General features: G+C 47.8%; 2 protein-coding genes across 2 annotated transcripts in view; one reads left to right on the top strand and one right to left on the bottom strand.

The window, feature by feature from the left end:
* Window positions 1–12,500, top strand: part of LOC112238187 (dedicator of cytokinesis protein 2) — a 167,746-nt gene that overhangs the window by 104,158 nt on the left and 51,088 nt on the right. The gene's annotated exons all lie outside the window — the stretch shown is intronic.
* The window catches only part of LOC112245020, a 29,526-nt gene that overhangs the window by 13,321 nt on the left and 3,705 nt on the right, over window positions 1–12,500 (bottom strand). Inside the window, exon 2 of the mRNA XM_042325807.1 lies at window positions 1,075–3,007. Within this exon, the coding sequence (XP_042181741.1) occupies window positions 1,075–2,714 (1,640 nt within the window). The 5' untranslated portion in view covers window positions 2,715–3,007. The remainder of the gene's footprint in view (window positions 1–1,074; window positions 3,008–12,500) is intronic.

The raw sequence follows: 12,500 nt of genomic DNA, 5'->3' as shown, positions 1-12,500 counted from the left end.
ACAGGCACACACACACACACACACACACACACACACACACACACACGCACACAGGCAGGCAGAAAGAAAGAAAGAAAGAAAGAAAGAAAGAAAGAAAGAAAGACAGACAGACAGACAGACAGACAGACAGACAGACAGACAGACAGACAGACAGACAGACAGACAGACAGACAGACAGACAGACAGACAGACAGACAGACAGACAGACAGACAGACAGACAGACAGACAGACAGACAGACAGACAGACAGAGAGTGTGTGTCCTGTTGTTGGGAGTCTTGCTGTGCTGCTCAAAAATGAATGCTATATCTTCAATGATAATTTCGGTGGGATTCATTTGGTATAGAAAAAGTAGAAACAAAAGTAGAGGAGTGGGTGAAAGAGAGGAGAGAGGGAAAATAAGAGAGGGGTGCAGTCTGGGGAGAGAGGGGAGAGATGGTGAATGATGACAGATTGACAGCAGAGGGAGAGATGGTGAATGATGACAGATTGACAGCAGGGGGAGAGATGGTGAATGATGACAGATTGACAGCAGAGGGAGAGATGGTGAGTGATGACAGATTGACAGCAGAGAGAGAGATGGTGAGTGATGACAGATTGACAGCAGGGGGAGAGATGGTGAATGATGACAGATTGAGAGTAGAGGGAGAGATGGTGAATGATGACAGATTGAGAGTAGAGGGAGAGATGGTGAGTGATGACAGATTGACAGCAGAGAGAGAGATGGTGAATGATGACAGATTGAGAGTAGAGGGAGAGATGGTGAGTGATGACAGATTGACAGCAGAGAGAGAGATGGTGAGTGATGACAGATTGACAGCAGGGGGAGAGATGGTGAGTGATGACAGATTGACAGCAGAGGGAGAGATGGTGAGTGATGACAGATTGAGAGCAGAGGGAGAGATGGTGAATGATGACAGATTGAGAGTAGAGGGAGAGATGGTGAGTGATGACAGATTGACAGCAGAGGTAGAGATGGTGAGTGATGACAGATTGACAGCACACACATACATGCACACACTCACACACACATGCACACACTCAGAAACCCCTCCCTCCCTCCTCCCTCTCTCACCCTTCGCTGAGGGCCTTGCTCTTCTCCAGGTCCTGGATAACATTGAGGAGGACCTTGATCTTCTCCTGGTTGGAGAGCAGACTCTCCTCCACACTGTGGAGACGCCCATGGAGGCCCCCTGACACACACCCTTGTCTGGGTACCCCCGCCTGGTCCCCTGCCTGTAGCCCCACCAGCCCCCCTGGAGCCCCGTTGCATTGTGGGGCCAGATTGGCAGCAGGGGGAGCATGGGCGTCTTTTAATGGAGCATGGGTTTTGAAGGCTTCTGATTTCATTGGCTGTGCTGGTGATGCTTTGGGGTGCAGGGAAGGGGTGAGGGCTGTAGGTTTGAGTTGGGTCTGAAGGACAGGGGGTGCTGGTTTTGTGTTCACCTGGGCAGGGTGGCAGGGTTTGGGGGAGTTTTTAGGTGGGAGAAGGGGTGCAGCCAAGGATTTTGTGCCTATGAGGAGGACTGGGGTTGGCGGCTTGGTGGTGACTTGTATAGATGAGTCTTGTGGAGAGTTTTGGTTGTCAGATGACGTCTCTGTGTTTCTGTCTGGAAAACACTGTGTAGCTGGAGAAGATGTTGTCTTCATGGCGTGTGACTGTGTGTCTGTTATCTGTGTGTGTGTTTCTTTCTGATGTAACCTGGGTAACCTGGGTTCTGGGTCTGTTGTGTGGGTATGTGTGTGTTGTGTATCCTTAGTGTTGGGACATGGGATCACAGGTGCATCTTTCACAGGCAGAGTGTGTATCCTTTGGGTTGCATGTGGAGAGGGCAATGTCTGAGTTTGTGTTTGAGTGTTCTTCACAGCTGTGTGTGGGGTTGGTGGTGTGTGTGTGTGTGAGTTCAGAACAGGGGAGTCTTTCCGGTTCTGGTTGGGGAGTACAGACTTTTTCCGGGGAGGAATCGGTAGAGTCTGGCTTTCTGTGATCTGATTTGCCGCTCGCCTGCGGCACGCTGTTGCCATGCAGATGGGTGGGGCCTGGGACTGTCTCCGCCCGCAGGTTCCACAGAGGCGGGGCGATGATGATGTCATCATTCTACAGGGCCTTGGAGGCGTGGCATGAGAGCTCACAGACTGAGACAGACTCCCTGACCTCAGCCCAGGGCGAGACTTCTCCCCTCTAAGAGACTGGACCCTCCTCCTCTCTCTGATTGGCTCATTGCCCTCAGCACCCTCAGTGCAGACCCCGCCCACCACCTCAGGGGCGACCACACTCCCATTGGTGTATCGAGATGTCCATTTCCCGCTGGACCTATGGCCAGGCTCCCTGGGATTGGCCCGTATGGCTTTGATCTGACAGTAGACTCCGCCCCCTGACCCCTGTGACCCCATGTCGTCCTTTGTCAGACTGTTGATGGCGTTCTGACTCATCTCCTTGGAAATGGCAAATCCACTGCTGCCCCCAATGCTGCCTGAGTCACAAACAACCCCAGTCTCTGAGAACATTGTCGTTGCTGTGACGACATGGTTGTTGCCCCGTCCTGTCTCCGGGTGCTGCGTCCGTTTTGGCTGGCTGCGTTTGATTGATGGGAGGGTCCTAAGGCTGGGGGAGGTCTGCACCCCCACACTGCACAGCGGCCCCCATCGTCCCCCCGCCAGGGGCACCCCCAGCGCAGGCACCGGATTGGTCGGATCAGCCAACCTTCTGCCCATAGCCCCAGTCAATTGGCTCAGCCCCCAGAGGAGCTGGAAGGGGAGGAGCCACTCTGTGACATCCCAATGGGAGGAGGCAGTCTTATATCTGAGTGGAGAGATGAGTCACTGGTCTCTGTTTATCCAAGAGAAGAGTGTTGTTGAGAGAGAGATCTAGAGTTACAGTGGATTACTGTATTGTTGCTCATTGACCATAGAATCCATGGTTGTTCTGTCCCAGCTCTACTTCTGTCACTGGTATGTTGTCACCAATCAGTCTGACCATTGGTCGTCATGTCTCTGGTTTTTAATTTCTTGATTGGATGAGAGAAGAGGAGAGGAGACAAGAGAAGAGGAGAGGAGAGGAGAGGAGAGGAGAGAGGAGAGGAGAGGAGAGGAGAGGAGAGGAGAGGAGAGGAGAGGAGAGGAGAGACTGGTTTAGCTGAGACCACTATAGTACCATCACCGCTTTACTGGCTACCTGGCTGCAGACTGGATCTCTCCACTGCAGGTGGAAAACCCACTGTGTCCCAAATGGCACCCTATGCCATTTATAGTACACAACTGTTGTAGTGCATCATATAGGGAATAGGGTGCCATTTGCGACACCACCTCCATACACAGACAGAATGTTCATGTTCACATTTTTTCACATTGTTGCATGGATGTTAAGTGAAACCTAATCTGAAGATAATGTGAAAATGTTTAAGGTTAAGTTTAAGCATCGGCCAATTCAAATAATTGACGTAGTGTCAAGTGATAGAATGCTACTCTGTAGCTGGTCCCATCAGATAACCTGGCACATGTTAGCCCTATGCTAACCTCACCAGGTGACAGTGATTACTTCCTGTAACAAATTCATCAGCCTATCGAAGACCTTCAACCTTTTCTCCACAAGCCAATGGCATTTCTTAAAATAGGTCAACCTGGCCACCAGAGGGATACATGTGAACATCCAAATTCACTGTTTATCCGTATTACCATGGCAACAGGTGTCCCATGACAGGAGGTGTAGGGGGTCAAGGGGCAGTGTGAAAGGCAGTCATGTGTCGACATGTGTGTTTATGAGTTTTCATGAATGCGTGCATGTAAGGGCAGACTGTCTCTGACTGAGAGAGAAACGATTTGAGAGAGATATTTTTACATCTCTGTCTGTCTGTCTGTCTGTCTGTCTGTCTGTCTGTCTGTCTGTCTGTCTGTCTGTCTGTCTGTCTGTCTGTCTGTCTGTCTGTCTGTCTGTCTGTCTGTCTGTCTGTCTGTCTGTCTGTCTGTCTGTCTGTCTGTCTGTCTGTCTGTCTGTCTGTCTGTCTGTCTGTCTGTCTGTCTGTCTGTCTGTCTGTCTGTCTGTCTGTCTGTCTGTCTGTCTGTCTGTGTGTGTGTGTGTGTGTGTGTGTGTGTGTGTGTGTGTGTTGATGGGAAGTTGAAGAGAATAGTTGAGAGAGAGGCCAGACTGAGAAAAAGAGAGTGGGTTGAGGTGGGGAAGAGATGTTGTGTATAGTTAATCATGTAGACTTGTAACACCGCAGACACCTTTGTGCCTGCCTGCGGTCAGAGCAAAATCAATAGACACAGAGAAGCTTCTCTTAAAGCATCGGCCACCACACTGAGACAGACAGAGAGAGAGATTCTGAACATTTGACTGGTATTTAAAAAGTTTTGAAGATGTGTACATTCACTGAGGCACTGTGTGAGGACAGTGATGATCGGACGTAGTGTGTGTGTGTGTGACGGTGTTTGTTTCCTTGCTGTGGTTACAGTGGGCTGAAAGCTCCAGTGAATTGAGTCCCCTGTCACCTCAAGGTGAGCCTCATTTTTCACCCTTCGATTGGTGGCTGGTGTGCGTGCGTGTGTGTGAGGGCCGCTTTACTGCACAGTAATCAAGGACAGGACTATGTAGTCTCCAGGTCTCTGCTCAGACAGCTGCTCTGATGCAATATGCAAGTCACATGGGTTCACTGCCAAACATGGGTTCACAGCCCTTAGCCGTGGTATATTGGTCATATACCACACCCCCTCGGGCCTTATTGCTTAAATATTCCCAGTATGGAGATTATATCCAGAGGCAAAGATAATGCAGCTCTGATGTGTGTGTGTGTTTTCAGGATGCAGAATTGGGACAAGGAGAGGAAGTGGGGGAGAGGATTACTGTACTGGTCTCTTTCCAATTCATTAGCTTTGGGGTTAACAGCAGACACACACACCCTCTTTATGAGAAGAGCTAGTGAGGTGTACCAGTTTCCTCAGTATTCTTGTTTCTATTTAGACTGTGTTCTATTTATTTTGTTCTTTGTCTATTCTTGTTTTCCCTCCTTTTCCTCCTCCTCCCTCCTCTTCCTCCTCCTCCTCCTCCTTTTCATCCTCCTCCCTCCTCTTCCTCCTCACTCCTCTCCCTCTCCTTCTCCTCTTCCTCCTCCTCCCTCATCTTCCTACTCCCTCCTTTTCCTCTTCCTCCTCCTCTCTCATCTTCCTACTCCCTCCTTTTCCTCCTCCAATTACTCCCTCATCTTCCTACTCCCTCCTTTTCCTCTTCCTCCTCCTCCCTCATCTTCTTACTCCCTCCTTTTCCTCCTCCAATTACTCCCTCTTTTATCTCTATCTTTTTTTCCTTTTTATCTCTAAATATTCTCCATGATTTTTTTCTGTCTCTTCTCTCCCATCAATCACTGTCTCTCTCTTCTCTCCCATCAATCACTGTCTCTCTCTTCTCTCCCATCACTCACTGTCTCTCTCTTCTCTCCCATCACTCACTGTCTCTCTCTTCTCTCCCATCAATCACTGTCTCTCTCTTCTCTTCCATCACTCATTGTCTCTCTTCTCTTCTCTCCCATCACTCACTGTCTCTCCTCTCCCATCACTCACTGTCTGTCTCTTCTCTCCCATCACTCACTGTCTCTCTCTTCTCTCCCATCACTCACTGTCTGTCTCTTCTCTCCCATCACTCACTGTCTCTCTCTTCTCTCCCATCACTCACTGTCTGTCTCTTCTCTCTCATCACTCACTGTCACTCTCTTCTCTCCCATCACTCACTGTCTCTCTCTTCTGTCCCATCAATCACTGTCTCTCTCTCTTCTCTCCCATCACTCACTGTCTCTCTCTTCTCTCCCATCAATCACTCTCTCCCATCAATCACTGTCTCTCTCTCTTCTCTCCCATCACTCACTGTCTCTCTCTTCTCTCCCATCAATCACTGTCTCTCTCTCTTCTCTCCCATCACTCACTGTCTCTCTTCTCGCCCATCAATCACTGTCTGTCTCATCTCTCCCATCACTCACTGTCTGTCTCTTCTCTCCCATCAATCACTATCTCGTTCTCTTCTTTCCCCTCACTCACTGTCTCTCATCACTCACTGTACAAATAGGACCTGCTGGGCTCCCGAGTGACGCAGCGGTCTAAGGCACTGCATTTCATTGCAAGAAGGGGCACTGCAGTCCCTGGTTCAAATCCAGGCTGCATCACATCCAGCCGTGATTGGGACTCTCATAGGGCGGCCGGGGTGGGCCGTCATTGTAAATAAGAATATGTTCTTAACTGACTTGACTAGTTAAATAAATGTTAAATAAAGAAGAATGATAGTAAGTGCATCTCTGCTTGTCTAGCGTTAAGGAGAAAGATTGCGGGTAAGGCCCTAAGATAAACTAACGTCCTGTCCAGGGGGTGTACTTGTCCATCCAGCTGCCTCATGCTATTGAAACAGGAGATAGACTAACATCCTGTCCAGGGGGTGTACTTGTCCATCCTGCTGCCTCATGCTACAGAAACAGGAGATAGACTAACGTCCTGTCCAGGGGGTGTTCTTGTCCATCCAGCTGTCTCATGCTACAGAAACAGGAGATAGACTAACGTCCTGTCCAGGGGGTGTACTTGTCCATCCTGCTGTCTCATGCTACAGAAACAGGAGATAGACTAACATCCTGTCCAGGGGGTGTACTTGTCAATCCAGCTGTCTCATGCTACAGAAACAGGAGATAGACTAACATCCTGTCCAGGGGGTGTACTTGTCAATCCAGCTGTCTCATGCTACAGAAACAGGAGATAGACTAACGTCCTGTCCAGGGGGTGTACTTGTCCATCCTGCTGTCTCATGCTACAGAAACAGGAGACAGACTAACGTCCTGTCCAGGGGGTGTTCTTGTCCATCCAGCTGTCTCATGCTACAGAAACAGGAGATAGACTAATGTCCTGTCCAGGGGGTGTACTTGTCCATCCAGCTGTCTCATGCTACAGAAACAGGAGACAGACTAACGTCCTGTCCAGGGGGTGTTCTTGTCCATCCAGCTGTCTCATGCTACAGAAACAGGAGATAGACTAACATCCTGTCCAGGGGGTGTACTTGTCAATCCAGCTGTCTCATGCTACAGAAACAGGAGATAGACTAACGTCCTGTCCAGGGGGTGTACTTGTCCATCCTGCTGCCTCATGCTACAGAAACAGGAGATAGACAAACATCCTGTCCAGGGGGTGTACTTGTCCATCCTGCTGCCTCATGCTACAGAAACAGGAGATAGACTAACGTCCTGTCCAGGGGGTGTACTTGTCCATCCTGCTGCCTCATGCTACAGAAACAGGAGATAGACTAACGTCCTGTCCAGGGGGTGTACAGCTGTCTTCATCGACCTTGCCAAGGCTTTCGACTCTGTCAATCACCATATTCTTATCGGCAGACTCAGTAGCCTCGGTTTTTCTAATGACTGCCTTGCCTGGTTCACCAACTACTTTGCAGATTGAGTTCAGTGTGTCAAATCGGAGGGCATGTTGTCCGGTCCTCTGGCAGTCTCTATGGGGGTGCCACAGGGTTCAATTCTCGGGCCGACTCTTTTCCCTGTATATATCAATGATGTTGCTCTTGCTGCGGGCGATTCCCTGATCCACCTCTACGCAGACGACACCATTCTGTATACTTCTGGCCCTTCCTTGGACACTGTTCTATCTAACCTCCAAACGAGCTTCAACGCCATACAACACTCCTTCCGTGGCCTCCAACTGCTCTTAAACGCTAGAAAAACCAAACGCATGCTTTTCAACCGTTCGCTGCCTGCACCCGCATGCCCGACTAGCATCACCACCCTGGACGGTTCCGACCTAGAATATGTGGACATCTATAAGTACCTAGGTGTCTGGCTAGACTGAAAACTCTCCTTCCAGACTCATATCAAACATCTCCAATCCAAAATCAAATCTAGAGTCGGCTTTCTATTCCGCAACAAAGCCTCCTTCAATCACGCCACCAAACTTACCCGAGTAAAACTGACTATCCTACCGATCCTCGACTTCGGCAGAGTGTCATCTACAAAATAGCTTCTAATAAACTGGATGCAGTTTATCACAGTGCTGTCCGTTTTGTTACTAAAGCACCTTATACCACCCACCACTGTGACCTGTATGCTCTAGTCGGCTGTCCCTCGCTACATATTCGTCGCCAGACCCACTGGCTCCAGGTCATCTACAAGTCCATGCTAGGTAAAGCTCCACCTTATCTCAGTTCACTGGTCACGATGGTCACCGTCTATTTCTATTTCTCTCTGTCATCGCTATATCATTAGACCCTTGTCTATTTCTCTCTGTTATCCCTATATCATTAGCCCCATGTCTATTTCTCTCTGTCATCCCGATATCATTATCCCACTGTCTATTCCTCTCTGTCATTGCTATATCATTATCCCACTGTCTATTTCTCTCTGTCATTGCTATATCATTATCCCCCTGTCTATTTCTCTCTGTCATTGCTATATCATTATCCCCCTGTCTATTTCTCTCTGTCATCGCTATATCATTAGCCCCCTGTCTATTTCTCTCTGTCACCCCTATATCATTATCCCCTGTCTATTTCTCTCTGTCATTGCTATATCATTATCCCCTGTCTGTTTCTCTCTGTCATCGCTATATCATTATCCCCTGTCTATTTCTCTCTGTCATTGCTATATCATTAGCCCCCTGTCTATTTCTCTTTCATTGCTATATCATTATCCCCCTGTCTATTTCTCTCTGTCATCGCTATATCATTATCCCCTGTCTATTTCTCTCTGTCATCGCTATATCATTAGCCCCCTGTCTATTTCTCTCTGTCATCGCTATATCATTATCCCCCTGTCTATTTCTCTCTGTCATCGCTATATCATTAGCTCCCTGTCTATTTCACTCTGTCATCCCTATATCATTTCCCCCAGTCTATTTCTCTCTGTCAACCCTATATCATTAGCTCCCTGTCTATTTCACCTCTGTCATCGCTATATCATTATCCCCTGTCTCTCTGTCATCCCTATACCATTATCCACCTGTCTCTCTCTCATCCCTGTATCATTATCCCCCTGTCTCTCTGTCATCCCTACATCATTATCCCCCTGTCTCTCTCATCCCTATATCATTATCCCCCTGTCTCTCTCTGTCATCCCTACATCATTATCCCCTGTCTCTTATCCCTATATCATCATCCCCTGTCTCTCTGTCATCCCTACATCATTATCCCCTGTCTCTCTCATCCCTATATCATTATCCCCCTGTCTCTCTCTGTCATCCCTAAATATCATTATCCCCTGTCTCTCTCTGTCATCCCTATATCATTATCCCCTGTCTCTCTCTCATCCCTATATCATTATCCCCTGTCTCTCTCTCATCCCCCTGTCTCTCTCTGTCATCCCTACATCATTATCCCCCTGTCTCTCTCTCATCCCTAAATCATTATCCACCTGTCTCTCTCTCATCCCTATATCATTAACCCCCTGTCATTGTCTCTGTCATCCCTATATCATTATCCCACTCTCTTTGTCTCTGTCATCCCTATATCATTATCCCCCTGTCTCTCTCTCATTGCTATATCATTATCCACCTGTCTCTCTCTCATCCCTATATCATTATCCACCTGTCTCTCTCTCATTGCTATATCATTATCCACCTGTCTCTCTCTCATCCCTATATCATTATCCCCTGTCTCTCTCTCATTGCTCTATCATTATCCACCTGTCTCTCTCTCATCCCTATATCATTATCCACCTGTCTCTCTCTCATCCCTATATCATCGTCCCCCTGTCTCTCTGTCATCGCTATATCATTATCCCCCTGTCTCTCTCTCATTGCTATATCATTATTCCCCTGTCTCTCTGTCATCCCTATATCATTATCCACCTGTCTCTCTCTCATCCCTATATCATTAGCCCCCAGTCTATTTGTCTCCGTCATCCCTATATCATTATCCCACTCTCTTTGTGTCTGTCATCGCTATATCATCATCCCCCTGTCTCTCTCTCATTGCTATATCATTATCCACCTGTCTCTCTCTCATCCCTATATCATTATCCCCCTGTCTCTCTCTCATCCCTATATCATTAGCCCCCAGTCTATTTGTCTCCGTCATCCCTATATAATTATCCTACTCTCTTTGTGTCTGTCATCGCTATATCATCATCCCCCTGTCTCTCTCTCATTGCTATATCATTATCCACCTGTCTCTCTCTCATCCCTATATCATTATCCCCCTGACTCTCTCTCATCCTTATATCATTATCCCCCTGTCTCTCTCTCATCCCTATATCATTATCCCCCAGTCTATTTGTGTCCGTCATCCCTATATCATTAGCCCCCTGTCTTTGTCATCCCTATATCATTATCCACCTGTCTCTCTCTCATCCCTATATCATTACCCCCAGTCTATTTGTCTCCGTCATCCCTATATCATTATCCCACTCTCTTTGTGTCTGTCATCGCTATATCATCATCCCCCTGTCTCTCTCTCATTGCTATATCATTATCCACCTGTCTCTCTCTCATCCCTATATCATTATCCCCCTGTCTCTCTCTCATCCCTATATCGTTAGCCCCCAGTCTATTTGTCTCCGTCATCCCTATATCATTATCCTACTCTCTTTGTGTCTGTCATCGCTATATCATCATCCCCCTGTCTCTCTCTCATTGATATATCATTATCCACCTGTCTCTCTCTCATCCCTATATCATTATCCCCCAGTCTATTTGTGTCCGTCATCCCTATATCATTAGCCCCCTGTCTTTGTCATCCCTATATCATTATCCACCTGTCTCTCTCTCATACCTATATCATCATCCCACTGTCTCTCTGTCATCCCTATATCATCATCCCACTATCTCTCTGTCATCCCTATATCATCATCCCACTGTCTCTCTTTCATCCCTATGTCATCATCCCACTGTCTCTCTGTCATCCCTATATCATCATCCCACTGTCTCTCTTTCATCCCTATATCATCATCCCACTGTCTCTCTTTCATCCCTATGTCATCATCCCACTGTCTCTCTTTCATCCCTATGTCATCATCCCACTGTCTCTCTGTCATCCCTATATCATCATCCCACTGTCTCTCTTTCATCCCTATATCATCATCCCACTGTCTCTCTGTCATCCCTATGTCATCATCCCACTGTCTCTCTATTCATCCCTATATCATCATCCCACTGTCTCTCTTTCATCCCTATGTCATCATCCCACTGTCTCTCTGTCATCCCTATGTCATCATCCACTGTCTCTCTGTCATCCCTATGTCCCATCCCACTGTCTCTCTGTCATCCCTATGTCACTGTCTCTGTCATCAAAATGTCATCATCCCACTGTCTCTCTGTCATCCCTATATCATCATCCCACTGTCTCTCTTTCATCCCTATGTCATCATCCCACTGTCTCTCTGTCATCCCTATATCATCATCCCACTGTCTCTCTGTCATCCCTATGTCATCATCCCACTGTCTCTCTGTCATCCCTATATCATCATCCCACTGTCTCTCTTTCATCCCTATGTCATCATCCCACTGTCTCTCTGTCATCCCTATATCATCATCCCACTGTCTCTCTTTCATCCCTATATCATCATCCCACTGTCTCTCTGTCATCCCTATGTCATCATCCCACTGTCTCTCTGTCATCCCTATGTCATCATCCCACTGTCTCTCTGTCATCCCTATGTCATCATCCCACTGTCTCTCTGTCATCCCTATGTCATCATCCCACTGTCTCTCTGTCATCCCTATGTCATCATCCCACTGTCTCTCTGTCATCCCTATGTCATCATCCCACTGTCTCTCTGTCATCCCTATGTCATCATCCCACTGTCTCTCTGTCATCCCTATGTCATCATCCCACTGTCTCTCTGTCATCCCTATGTCATCATCCCACTGTCTCTCTGTCATCCCTATGTCATCATCCCACTGTCTCTCTTTCATCCCTATGTCATCATCCCACTGTCTCTCTGTCATCCCTATGTCATCATCCCACTGTCTCTCTGTCATCCCTATGTCATCATCCCACTGTCTCTCTGTCATCCCTATGTCATCATCCCACTGTCTCTCTGTCATCCCTATGTCATCATCCCACTGTCTCTCTGTCATCCCTATGTCATCATCCCACTGTCTCTCTGTCATCCCTATGTCATCATCCCACTGTCTCTCTGTCATCCCTATGTCATCATCCCACTGTCTCTCTGTCATCCCTATGTCATCATCCCACTGTCTCTCTGTCATACCTATGTCATCATCCCACTGTCTCTCTGTCATCCCTATGTCATCATCCCACTGTCTCTCTGTCATCCCTATGTCATCATCCCACTGTCTCTCTGTCATCCCTATGTCATCATCCCACTGTCTCTCTGTCATCCCTATGTCATCATCCCACTGTCTCTCTGTCATCCCTATGTCATCATCCCACTGTCTCTCTGTCATACCTATGTCATCATCCCACTGTCTCTCTGTCATCCCTATGTCATCATCCCACTGTCTCTCTGTCATCCCTATGTCATCATCCCACTGTCTCTCTGTCATCCCTATGTCATCATCCCACTGTCTCTCTGT

Source organism: Oncorhynchus tshawytscha, linkage group LG08 (assembly GCF_018296145.1).
Source record: "Oncorhynchus tshawytscha isolate Ot180627B linkage group LG08, Otsh_v2.0, whole genome shotgun sequence".
Lineage (NCBI taxonomy): Eukaryota > Metazoa > Chordata > Actinopteri > Salmoniformes > Salmonidae > Oncorhynchus > Oncorhynchus tshawytscha.
The sequence above is the reverse complement of the archived record's forward strand: the minus strand, read 5'-3'. Positions and strand labels throughout refer to the sequence as shown.